At 43.7% G+C, this 13,573-nt stretch overlaps 1 protein-coding gene across 1 annotated transcript in view; it reads right to left on the bottom strand.

Annotated features, from left to right (window-relative positions):
* Positions 1-13,573, bottom strand: part of PALM2 (paralemmin 2) — a 193,295-nt gene that overhangs the window by 100,545 nt on the left and 79,177 nt on the right. The window contains exons 2-3 of the mRNA XM_009998160.1: positions 8,737-8,902; positions 8,520-8,600 (exon numbers count right to left, since the gene is read on the bottom strand). Of these exons, the coding sequence (XP_009996462.1) occupies positions 8,520-8,600; positions 8,737-8,902 (247 nt within the window). The remainder of the gene's footprint in view (positions 1-8,519; positions 8,601-8,736; positions 8,903-13,573) is intronic.

Below are 13,573 nucleotides of genomic sequence, written 5' to 3'. Positions count from 1 at the left end.
AAACACCTGCCAGTGGCTGCTGCAGGGGCAAGGGAAGAAATGAGGAGACCAGGCCGTCACAGCAGGGACAGAGCCTGCAAAAGAAGATGCTGCCATGAAGGCATGCATGGTCCTCAGGTTTCCCAGGGGGTGACATGGGGTCTCTATCCTGGGCGAGAGTCCAAATGTAATGGGACAACGATGGGCATGGGAACAACCTGTTCCTGTTGGCGGGGCCATGAGGAAACCTCCAGGGTCCCCTCACACATGAATTACTTTTAAGACTGTGAGAACGTCTCTGTTTCCCAGAGAATTTAGGGGCTGGACTAAGATATAGCTTCCAGCTAGCTGAAGGTTCTGTATGGGTGTACTGAAAAATTTAATAAGACTCTCTTTTACAGATACACATACATAACGAGTCTGATCAAACTTTAACCTCCTAGAGCCAGAAATTTAGGTATGCTTTGGTTTTCCCTATGAGTTATCATTCCATATTTTCAAAAGAAGTAAAGCATATGTTTGAGGAAAAAAAAATAATTTATAAGTAACTCTTTTTTTTAATAGTTAACCACCTCAGATTTGGAAAACTGGCAACTCTCTTCCCCCAAAACAAATAGACTTTGCAAGTTATCATAATTACTACACAGATACTGTTGCTTTTGCTATTAATTTCTGAGAGAAGAATTTTCTCTCTACATTCAGTCCACTCTAGGCTTCAGTTTATCACTCCTTGCTACATAACCAGCATCAGTCAAAAGAGGCAAAAAGAAAAGCTGTTCCTATAGAGGTTCCGATATTTTTTGGTCTTAAAAGTTTTCTAGTCTTAAAATGGGGTGCATTAGGAGGTGTCTCCAGCAGATCAAGGGAGGTTCTACTCCCCCTCTACTCAGCCCTGGTGAGACCTCACTTGGAGTATTGTGTCCAGTTCTGGGCTCCCCTGTTCAAGAGGGACAGGGATCTACTTGAGAGTACAATGGAGGATACAAGGATGATTAAGGGACTGAAACACCTGCCTTTTGAGGAAAGGTTAAGAGACCCGGGGCTTTTCAGTCTAGAGAGGAGAAGACTAAGGGGGCATCTAATTAATGTTTATAAATACCTGAAGCAGGCAGGAACAAGCTCTTTTCACTTGTTCCCTGTGTTAGGACGAGGAGAAATGGATTCAAACTTAAGCACAGGAAGTTTCACCTCAACACGAGGAAGAACTTTACTGTGAGGGTGACAGAGCTGCCCAGAGAGGTTGTGGAGTGTCCTTCTCTGGAGACTTTCAAGACCTGTCTGGATGCCTTTTTGAGTGATCTGCCCTAGTTGTTTTTTTTCGGTCCTGCTCAGGCAGAGGGGGTTGGACTTGATCTTTGCAGGTCCCTTCCAAGCCCTACCATTCTGTTCTTCTCTGGTTCTGTGAAGTTCTCATATTAACTGTTTTTAAAAGCTGGATTCTTATCAGGCCATTAGGAGTGGCTGAGGTTGATGTGAGCTGTAAACATCCTTGAGCTACTTTCACACAGTCTGTCTATAATGAAGAATGCTGGCGTGGCAGTGACCTGCTCGATGGACCCTGTTAGTGGTTGAAACGTGCGTGCCAATCCTGATGGGTTTCAAGGAAGACCTGCCTGTATGGGGACACTCAGACACGTGGTCATCCTAGGATAAATCTGACCCAGTTTGAAGTAAAACTCACACAATACCTTTTCCCTGAATAGGAGTATTCTTGCATAGGGATTATACCAGAAAAAATACCATTTATTCAGCTGCGTGGCAAGGGCATGCAAGCAGATAAGAAACATGAGTTAAAAAAATAAAGCTTTCATCTCTTTGGGGTAGTCAATTTGTGTAGCTGGCTTGAATAAACTATTATATTATGCCTAAAAGATTTTATCTGGGGATAGATATTTTGTGTTTGCTAGAAAACCAATCATATAAGGATTTTTGAAACCCCTCCTTTCTGAACGCTGCTTTCTGGCAAAGATATCCTAAGATTTTGTACTCTGTAGGGAATTCAGAAAGAGTTAGTGCCATATATCCTTAGGCTGTGCAGTCCTAGTCTCTCTCCCACTGCTAACAAATGTTCTGGCCTAACAAATCTGGATTTCTCTTCTGGATCATGAAACAGGTTAGCAGAGAGGGACTGAGCCTCTCACTTCTCAGCTTATACCCTGTTGAGAGCTGAGCTTCCCAGGGTAAGGTAGGCATCAGCTCTAATCAACTCAACTCTATCAGTTGAGTAATCTGGACATCCATAAATCAATGGGTCCAGATGGAATGCACCCAAGGGTGCTGAGGGAGCTGGCGGAGGTCATTGCTAGGCCACTCTCCATCATCTTCAGCAAGTCATGGGCAACAGGTGAGGTGCCTGAGGACTGGAGGATAGCAAATGTCACTCCAGTCTACAAGAAGGGCAAGAAGGAGGACCCGGGTAACTATAGACCGGTCAGCCTCACCTCCATCCCTGGAAAGGTGATGGAACAACTTGTTCTTGGCACTATCTCCAGGCACATCAAGGACATGGGGGTCATCAAGAGCAGTCAACATGGTTTTATCAAGGGTAAATCATGTTTGACTAACCTCATAGCCTTCTATGAGGAAATTACTAGGTGGATAGATGATGGTAGAGCGGTAGATGTGGTTTATCTTGATTTCAGTAAAGCATTTGACACAGTCTCCCACAGCATCCTTGTAGATAAGTTGATCAGGTATGGGTTTGGTGATCAGGAAGTGAGGTGGATTAGGAACTGGTTGAAAGGAAGGAGTCAGAGAGTTGTAGTCAATGGGGCAGAATCTGGTTGGAGGTGTGTGACTAGTGGAGTCCCACAGGGGTCGGTACTGGGACTGGTGTTGTTCAACATCTTCATCAACGACCTGGATGAGGGTATAGAATGTACCCTCAGCAAGTTTGCTGATGACACTAAGCTGGGAGGAGTGGCTGACACACCAGAAGGCTGTGCTGCCATTCAGAGAGACTTAGATAGGTTGGAGAGTTGGGCGGGGAGAAACATGATGAAATTCAACAAGGGGAAGTGCAGAGTTTTACATTTGGGGAAGAACAACACCATGTCCCAGTACAGGTTGGGGGCTGAACTGCTGGAGAGTAGTGTAGGTGAAAGAGACCTGGGGGTCCTGGTAGACAGGAGGATGACCATGAGCCAGCAATGTGCCCTTGTGGCCAAGAAGGCCAATGGCATCCTGGGGTGCATTAGAAAGGGTGTGGTTAGTAGGTCAAGAGAGGTTCTCCTCCCCCTCTATTCTGCATTGGTGAGGCCACATCTGGAGTATTGTGTCCAGTTCTGGGCCCCTCAGTTCAAAAAGGACAGGGAACTGCTCGAGAGAGTCCAGCGCAGAGCTACAAAGATGATTAAGGGAGTGGAACATCTCCCTTATGAGGAAAGGCTGAGGGAGCTGGGTCTCTTTAGCTTGGAGAAAAGGAGACTGAGGGGTGACCTCATCAATGTTTACAAATATGTAAGGGGTGAGTGTCAGGGGGACGGAGTTAGGCTTTTCTCAGTGATGACCAGTGATAGGACAAGGGGTAATGGGTGTAAATTGGAGCATAGGAAGTTCAAGGTGAATATCCGAAAAAATTTTTTTACTGTGAGAGTGACAGAGCACTGGAACAGACTGCCCAGGGAGGTTGTGGAGTCTCCCTCACTGGAGACATTCAAAACCCACCTGGATGAGTTCCTGTGTGATGTACTCTAGGTGACCCTGCTCTGGCAGGGGGGTTGGACTAGATGATCTCTCGAGGTCCCTTCCAGCCCCTAAGATTCTATAATTCTATGATTCTAAGATGCTAATGCACAGATGGAGAAGAATAAGGGTCCCCTATGCTCTGGAAATGGGAATTTCTCTCCAAATTAGCTCTTAACCTCTCCATGCCCCACAAGTACAGTTGGGAAGTGGAGAGAGTGTTCTGAACTGTTAATAAGAACTGGTTTTGGGGGCTATGGCTTTGACCCTGTAGAGAATGGAGACTGTCCATGGCACAACCAAACATTTTTTGTGTGCTTAACTGAGTTGCCACTCAGTTTAAGGGCTAATTATTTTGTAAATCACAGAGGGATTAAATATAATGGAGTAAGAAGATTCCTTCATTCACAAAAGTTATCTGTTTTACCACACTGTTTTATATATATGTATACAGTATGGCTAGATAGACATGTATCTATATATCTATATATATGTTTAGATTCTCTGACTGCAGGTAAGATAATTTTAGCTATAACCATATCCTAGCAAAATCTCTGTATCATAAACAGGCTTTCCTTTCCTTCAGAGTAAACATGTTAATTACATTATAGATTAAGTGTTCATGAAACACAGTTTTTAAGAAGCAGATGTTAACAGAAATATGTCCCTAATATTTACACCACTCCAGAAATTAAGTAACTGTGTAAATGGATCTATTGTAATAGTTAAAGTAACAGTAATAGTTAAAGCAATTTTTCATTCAATTAGGAGGTTTTGTGTGGTTTATTTTATTACCAGCCGCCATCAAACAGAGCTGCAGTAATCAACTAGAGAAATTCTGTTAAACTAACTACAGAGGCAGCCAGATCTTGGGAGAAACACTTCTATTTGAGAGTTTATTTGAAATAGTAAACATCTTCATTAAAGCAGGCCTATGCAACTGCTACAGAGCTGAACGTGTTCTTAAAAGCAGCTGTTGCTTGTAGTTTATGTCTCCAGTGCAACTAATCAACCAAAATCAATTGTCACCTTCCTCAAGAAACAACATCACGTTGATGCATACTGCAGACAGTGTGTCTATATAAGGTGATTTTTCCCCAATTTTCTAATTTCAAATCATAGAAGCTGTTAACACCTCCAGTTCCCATGGACAGGGTGTGTCCTTTCACAGAGAGTATGGCCCATGAACTGTGCATGCATGAAGTTTAAACTCTATATACTGTTAAAAGATAAAGTAAAACACATATTGTGTTATATGAGAGAAGAGGTGTGTAGTGTGAAGATTAAAGAAGTTGTGAGGTAAGGCGGTCTGTTGTAAATTCCCTCTTATTAGACCAAAACAGCATGGTCAGTCTCAAAAAACAGAGTTTCAAAGAACCTTTACACTTCTCCCAACACCATGGGCCTTTCCAGTGAAACATCCAATAGTAACATCGACAAATATTCCTCCTGCCTTCAACAAAGTGCCCTGTGGCCCTGAACTACAAAGCGGGTGCTCTGTGCCCACCAATGCCTCTACTTCACAATGATTCAGAGAAGAGGTGATAGGGCTTTTGCCATCAGCAACAAGGGAGTTCAGGTTTTAGAGCCTACACTACTCCGAACTCTCTCCTACTCCAGACTTTCACACTTGAGGGGGTTTCACTTGATTAACTGAGAAAATCACAGGTACCATTAATAGCTGAATCATGTTTTTGTCTGGGTGTCCTCAGCCATAAAGCCATTGCTTTCATTCTCAGGAGCCTCTGCAAAACATGTTGCCAAAACCTTGTCCGCATTCAACACTTGCACTTACTAGCTCTAGTATTTGTTGGGCTGTTCTGCCTGTAATGACAGGGCAGTGGCCACCATTCCCTTATTTTCAGCCAGGTATGTAGCAAGAGAAAAATGACTGAACTGGTAGTAAAGTCTTGCCATGGGTCTAACTCACATCAGCAACTTGCAAACTGTAGGTAATCCATTGAAAGCATTTGCAATAAACTGCTTCTATTAGATATTTTTCCCATGTGAATAAAATTGCCTGAAATTAACAGAACCCCTGTAGCTTCCAGAACCTTTATTAAGTAAGCAAACATGCTATTTTACACCGTGTTATTTTAAAAATAAAATTACTCTGGCATCAGGCAGAAATGAAGTGAAGCCATTGAATCCTGGCAAGAGTGTCTTTGGGTGAACTCAAGCTGTTAGGCTTGTGGAATCAACCCAGATACTGCAGACACAGGATTAACCCAGATATTATTTCAAAAGGTTTCTCCACATCAGATTGTACTGAGCACTGACACAAAGTTCTTACCCTCTGCACTGACATCAGCAACCTCACAGCAAATCCATGGGCTTCCTAGGACAGCCTGGTCTTTTTGATATGGATTTATGTCTTCCACAGAAACATAATCAAGGGAATTAACCATGTCCTCCCCAGCACTTCTGAAGGAAAACGGATGCATTTATTTTGGGCTGTGTGATGCATTTATTTTGAGCTGGGGGGCGGGGGTGGGGGATGTGTCAGACTTGGGGACTACGTTCATAGCAGACCTGGAAGCCCCTGACTTGCAGAGGTTTAGAGCACCCACGGTGAGGTGAGGGAAGAGCCCTGGGGAGGTGGAGGGAGGATTCACAGCTTTTCAAATGAACACAGGGGCCTGGAAGGCCAAACAGCATTTTGGTTTACACCCTACTAAGCTGAACAAGGCATTAAAAGAAAATGGTGTTTGCTTGGTCTGTCTCCATAGAAAAAGTGAAATATCCTCAGCAAGTGCTTTTTTTTTGTGCCTGTAGCTGCCCTCCCTCTGCTCAGGAAAGGCCTAGTGGCAGTAAGGATGAACTCTGCAACCCCAGATAGACCTCTGCCATCACCTCATCCAGGTCTACCAGCAGACAGCTATTTGGTGGTGCTGGCAGCTCCTGGAGCAGCAGTCACCACGACCACTATGGTGGAAACAATACACTCCTCCTCTGGTAACAATTGATGCCACTGAACGGGGAGGTAGAGAAGATCCTATCATGTCTCAATGCTCATCCTCTCACCCAAATTACAGAACTCAAGTCTGGCTGTGTTTTTAGCTGAGAAAGCTGCCATTTTAAATTTCTGTGCCCTGATCTCCCCTTAGGTTCCTGTATGATTACTGCTTTTGCTGCAGGCTGTGAGATAAATAATAAAGAGAAATAGTTAATTTTCATGCGTGTCACTCAATAAATCCGTGTAGCGAGACTGAACCTCCCCTAGTGTCAACCTGTGTGGCAGGGCTGAAATCAGTGATGAGTTACACCAGCCGAGGGGCTGACCTCACTGCACCACCTTGAGAGGTTTTACTTTTTCCCTGTGGATGATGATAAAATTCAGTTTAGCAACAGCTATATAAAAATATATGAATGATGAAGCAGAGAATTGCAAGAATCAGCTTTCTAAATGACTGCTTAAAGAATTTCATGAAAAAGCACAAACCAGTTAGCTTGGAAACAGTTAATGTGATAAGGGAAGTCTTCAGCTTTGCAGCAAAAAGAAAAAAAGCAAGCATCATGAAGGCACTGGGAAGGCATCTTACTGTCCTGCTGCATCAACCTATGGGCGTTGGAGGAAATTCTGCCTCGCCTGCAGTCAGTGTCAGCCTGAGCCAAATGGCACCTCTTGTTGTCCCAAAGAAATGCAATCACATCATGGACCGGTAACACCTACAAGAATGTGACATCCACAGGTCCTTGGTGAACCTGATGGAGCACTTGTGTAGACTGCAATCAATCACTTGGGCTTAACTGCACCATGTTTACCAGAAAAATGAGGAATAGTTTACAGAGCATAGTGGCAGGACCTTGGAGAAAGAGAAGGGTCCTTTTTTCAGTATAAGGTGAAGCCTGGTCTCTGAGTGCAGGAGTGGGCAGGGAAGATATTCTGCACACCATCTCCCCATGCAGGTGCAATGTTCACACACACACACACGTACTATTGCACAAGCAACATAAATACCTTGTTTTTAAAAACACACCTCCGCTCCGTTGCTGCAAAGACAAACTGTCCAGTCCTAATCATCTTTCTCAAAGGTTTTAATCCCTGAAATTCCTCAGACTCCCCACCAAACTAGCCCAATGAGATGTGCCCCACACAAGTGCACTGGTTACAAAAAGATCACGCATACGTTTTTGTTCTCTCTTTGCTATGCAAATGTAAAGACAAACTCTGCCACTGACAGGAAGGATGAATGAGAGAAATAACCAGGATGGCTTTCACATGATGCTATCTGCATCTGTCATGGAGTCCAACAGGGACTAGGGCTGCTCGGCACCCTGGTAAATACTAAGGCATGTCTCCATGTAGACACACACATCTGCATCAGCACCCTCCCTGAATGTGCATATATGCCCATTTTACTATGCTACATATGCCTAATAACTTCATCCTACAATTAAAGCTTCACAGACACACACACGCATGTTAAGTGGCATACCCTCTGCAACACACCACACACACACACACACACAAAACCTAATGACAGGCACCAGAAAAATCTAATGCAGCTCGGCAGTGCTCCCTGAAGTCATGCAGTGAACATCCCATCCACAGCAATTGGTGTCTTATCATTATGTATAATAAATAACAGTACTTAATAATAGCGGCACTGCTGTGCTGCCTGCACTCACACCCTCCCAGCTCCGTGCTCCCAAGCTGTTTCTGCAGCACAGTCCTGTGCATGGAACACACAGAATGAAAAGCAGGCAGGACAGGATCACTGCAAGAGACAGGCTCCGGCAGTGAAAGCTGCTTCATGTCGGAGTGTGCTCTTCCTAGCTTCCAGACGTGTGATCTGCATGTCTAATAATGAACAGATTTAGTCAATTCATCGTTTCTGGCATCAGTCCCTTACCTTGAAATGCTGCAGCTGAAGTATCTGGTCCTCAAGCTGTTGTCTCTTGCCTTCTATTTCTGTCTGCCTTTTCCTTTTCTCCTTGGAAAAATAATTTGAGAGAGAGAGAGAGAGAGAGAGATCTCGTCAGAGAAACAGAGGCTTTAAGGGTAGCAGATTCGCAAGAGCATGTAAGCAGTCAAACACATCTGTACAGATGTCACCAGTCCCATTTCACCTGCTCCTCTGCCTGCTGGAAAGCAAACAGCAGCGTCCTGGGAAGACGCCAGCCCCAGACTAGCTGGTTGCTCACCAGCAGGAGAAATTCTCCTCGCTCGCTCCCAGCAGCCAGAGCAGCAACAGAGTGCACAGTCCCAAAGGAGGGGAAAAAACAGGCATAACAGCTGAGAGAGAAGTTAAAGGGACAAAGATGTGCTTTTGCATTTCAGACACTGGGCCAAACCCACAGATTGCATGGTGGAATTGTGTGACAGTGAGATGACATGACAGTGGTGGGTGGCACCACGGGAGACGGGGGCAGGTTGCAGACCATGTTTTTCCCTCGTGAGGCTGGTGGGAAGGATTTCCCAGGGCTCGAGGGGGAGAAGGTGCTTCAGCCAGATTGCATGGGGTTTACCTGCAAAGCAAAAGGCATGGATAACCCCCCAGCTGGCTTTATTTAAAATTCAAGCCACCAGCACACGCTAGCAGCTGGTCCTTACTGGCTCCCAGAAGCTGGGCTGAGCACGCGGTGCCAAGGACAGCACGGTCGTTTCCACAGCAGAGGGTTTTGATGGTCACCTTCATGACCACGGCCACTTGTCCGTGCCCAGACTGCTCCCTTCAGCAGGCAGCAAACCTTCTCAGGTGTTTCAAGAGAAGAACAACCTGTTCTCCTCCCCTGCAACACCTTTCTCTTCTAAAGGATCAACTGTTTGCCTTTTGCCACCTTGGGGGGAGCATTTCTCCTCACCCATCCCCAGTCCAGGTCAGGTCCTCTCTCCCAGGGGTCTTGTCTCATTTTAGATTTTGTAAACGAGACAGAAATACTGAGTGGTAAATGGGAGGCATTCAAATATGCGTGCCAGCCTCAGTGTTTACGGGAAGAACTGTTTTTACTCCCTACCTGTGAAGGCATGTTTTTGTTATTTAAATATTTTAGTAGCTGTAGCATTATGTTTGAAGACATTTGGGAAGTCCCTAAAGCATTTTTTCTGTCCCATTTCTAGGTACCCTACTGTGCTCTGGGAATTCTCCATCTCCCAGGGATTTCAAACCTTCATGCCTTATTATTAAGAGGCATATGGTAAGATACTGCCTATGCAGAAATTGTGTTTATACTGTACCTCAAGCCAGGCCATTTTGAGTGAAAGCATTACATTTACAAGGAAGATGAGGGAACATTTATTTATTAATTTATTTTATGCCAAGCTCATTCAAAACAAAGCAAAATATGGAGCTAGGTAATTGTCTAGACCACTCCTGCCAAGAGTGAGACATCAGAATGGTGATGGCAGGGCTGGAGTAATGAACCCAGAAGAGGCAAAGTATTCAAATGATGCACATGTTGAGCAGTTGTCTAATACACATGGTGATTGTTTATGCTTATATGCATCTACACACACACACACGTGTCCCACTGTCTGAAGTATGTAAGAATACTACTGCTGAACAAAAATACAGTGCCTGCTTTCAGCTGAAAACTTGACATCTCACTGCTCTGTGCCTGCAGACGGTAGTTTGTGTTTGTGCACACACACACATACCAAATGAATGTATGCATCTTTAAAAATCCTTCCTCATATAAAATTGATAGTCTGTGGGTCACCCCTCCTATCACTCCTCCAATCACCATCTTCTCTTAGCATTTTTTAATAGAACAGGATATTGGATGACTCGGGGGTTAAAAGCCTCCAATGTTGTTCAGGGATCTCTCCTGACATTTTCTTCATCCTGTGATATTAGCAGTGTACTTTGAAGAATGAAGAACAGAATTTGTTGTTTGCTATTTCCTCAAATAGCTGATCAGCTATGGACCAGAATAAAGAAGTTCTAAAAGCTGTTCCAGTTAATGGCTTAATATTCTGAGAATAAGGGTAATTCTGTTCTGCCCTGTTTGTGCCAAGCCAGCCAGATAACAGAATGTTTGGGTTTCACATATGTAGGCATTAACACCCCACATCTGACACTCCATAGGCCAGCATAAGGCACCCACCTCTTCACAGTTCACCGACCTACATTTATATGTATGTATATACACACATACATATATATATCTCTCTTTGTATATATGTATGGATGTGTTCTACCCTTCACAAAAACCTTCTCACTAAAGCAAATGACAGAAATCACCACAGTACCTCCTCTGGCTGGTTGTGTCATGCTGTATAATGGATGTGACAAGACAGGCTTATAAAACATGGATGGAAACTTATTTTCTTTGTGAGAAAGGGAAAGCACTTAAGAGTATTTTCCCTGTAGGCAGCAACACAGCAGGCACTAAAATACTTGAACTACTTACTAACTAGTGAGCTTCTGTGGACTTAAATTGGAATATTGCTCACATTTCCATTTCACTGGCTTTCAGTCAGCCTGACTGCATGCCTCTGCCCTTTGATTTTTTTGTATCACAGCTATGGCTCAAGACATATGACAGCAAAAGTTATGTTTTTTCCTCTGAAGATTGGGTGAAGTGCAGCATTGGTAATTTTCTATCAGGACATTTCACCTTCAGGTCATTAGATCACATTTAGTTTAGGTTTCTCCCAGTCACCGAAGGTAGCTACTGTATGTATTCCTGGTTTATATGGGTATGTTATGAAAAAATGTGGGAGAAGACTGGACTGGTTGACAAAAATCCCACCAAAATCAGCATGTCAAGGATTTAGACATTCAGCAGATGAAAGCAGCCCCGACTTAAGCAGGGTCTTGATTCAGGGTTTTCCTGAAAACACTAGAGTGTAAAGCACATGCTTATACACGAACACTTGTTAAATCACTGTTCTGTGTTCAAGCCAGTAAGTGTTCCCCATTACTCTGTTCATATGCTTACATGAGGATACTCAGGTATCAGATACACAGGATGACTGGATCGTGTACAGTGCCTGGGCCTTGTGAAGAAGGTAGTTACTACTGTTGGCTGGGTTGTTGAACACACACACACACACACACACACATACTCCCTGCCATGGACACTGTGTGAAGTCTTTTTTTCTTTTTTTCAAGAAGTTAAGGGATTCTAGAAACCAGGTTGAAACGAGGTGGAGAAAACAGGCACTGAAGCCAGTTTTACTGTGAAAGTTTAAAATAAAAGTTTTCTATCTAGTTGGGATGTGCTGCTTTTATAAGAATACAGATGACCATTATGGGTGTTCACCTGAGATTTGTACTCAGGCATTTGTACTCAGGCATCCACATACATGTGGATGCATAACATGAAAAACATAAATTAATTTCCTTTTCCAGGAATCCTGATTTTGAAAGGAAGCAATTGCTTATTAGCACTAAAGGTAGCCAATGTGACTTTCCTATTGCTAAAACCCAAGTATATAATATAATTTGTAAGACCTCATCCACTTTGAAGAGAGAGGGTTATCAGGATGACTAAATGGAGCTTTGCAAAATAATGAGTGGGGTATGGAGAGAGCCAGTGGGCATCTACTGCTTCCTCTGTCTTGCCCTGCAAGAAAGAAACTGGCATCAAGTGAAACTGGGCAGGGCAGTCCTGAAGCCAAGGCATGGATCTGCTGTGGAAATCCCTGTCTCAGGATGCTGTGAGTGCTGTAAGGTGATGGGGGTCCTGGAGGAGCTTGGGGACAGTCAGGAATACTTTGAGATATTCCTAAATTATGTCTGGTTCAGGAAGTGCCTGGACCACAGATGTTTTTGAGGGTGTTTGCAAAGTTTTTTCATGCTTGTCCTTCTTCCATGCTCATCCTAAAACCTCTGATTTTTCCTTCTGCAGAGAAGGGGTGCAGGATTTTTGTCTGAATCATGTGTTACATTTGATAAAAATAACCTGCAGTTTAGTGTCAGACTTGACAAACTGTTTCAGTTAAAAAAAACCCAAACAGCTACAAGCCAATGAAGAAAAAAAACCACAAGGCAAATAGAAAACCTTGGAAAAAAACCCCAAGTTTTACTGAAATGCTTCTCTCTGACACTGTAAGTGTGGAATACTTCAATTTCCCATCAGAAAATCATTTTTCGTCTTGTTTAGAAATCTGCCTGCACAGCATGGGGAGTAACAGAGAGATTATTCAGCTCACAGAGTAACAACTGTCTGCAGAGAAGCATTCACCTCTGAAGCCATATAACTCCTTGGTGCAGTAAAGCCTTGGTGAAGCCCTATGCTCCCCTTGCACTGGCAGAAGCACCTGATTTACTTGGTTTAAAGCCAGTTCAAACATGTGCAGAAGGCACTCTATGGAGCAGCACAGAATCTAAGCACTATTTGATTGACCTCACTGGAAACATTCATGCCCAGATCTGATGGCAGGCTAAGGCTTATGGTGTAGGTATGAAGAAGAACATGGTGGTCCCCAGCTCAACAACAAAAAAATGATGAGGATCTTGTGACTCTCAAGGAGATGGGCAGCATAACACTTGAGGAGTTACCACCAGTAGTTTCAGTGTAGAGGTTTCCCGTTGGTTTCATCCTGCATGCCAAGCAAGTGTCCAGCCCACCAAGAGGGAATGAGTGGAATAAGGTGAGCGGTGCAAAACAAATGCACTCAAAAATGGCACAGGAAAACTACAGTCTGCTTCAAAGCAAGGAAAACAGTTGAAGAGTTGTCTTCAAAGAATCGTGTAAATTTCCTCAGAAAGACATTATTTTCTCCACCCTTGCACAGCTAGCAGATACTATTCCATGTTTATTTAAAGCTCACAGATTTTTAGGGCAGCAAGTAAGGAAACAAACAAACAAGCAAAAGAGCCTTTTGACAACTTGTTTTTCTGTTGCCAGTTCAGGAACATACAGAACTCTGGGGGAAAAGGAGCATCTGGGTTCTGCTAAGGATTTCAACAATTAGCATAGTCCCAAAAAATCACTCCTCATGGAAACTGAAACGTTC

Source organism: Chaetura pelagica, unplaced genomic scaffold (assembly GCF_000747805.2).
Source record: "Chaetura pelagica isolate M959 unplaced genomic scaffold, ChaPel_1.0 scaffold145, whole genome shotgun sequence".
NCBI classification, from domain to species: Eukaryota; Metazoa; Chordata; class Aves; order Apodiformes; family Apodidae; genus Chaetura; species Chaetura pelagica.
Note: the sequence above shows the minus strand (reverse complement) of the source record. Positions and strands in the feature narration are given on the sequence as shown.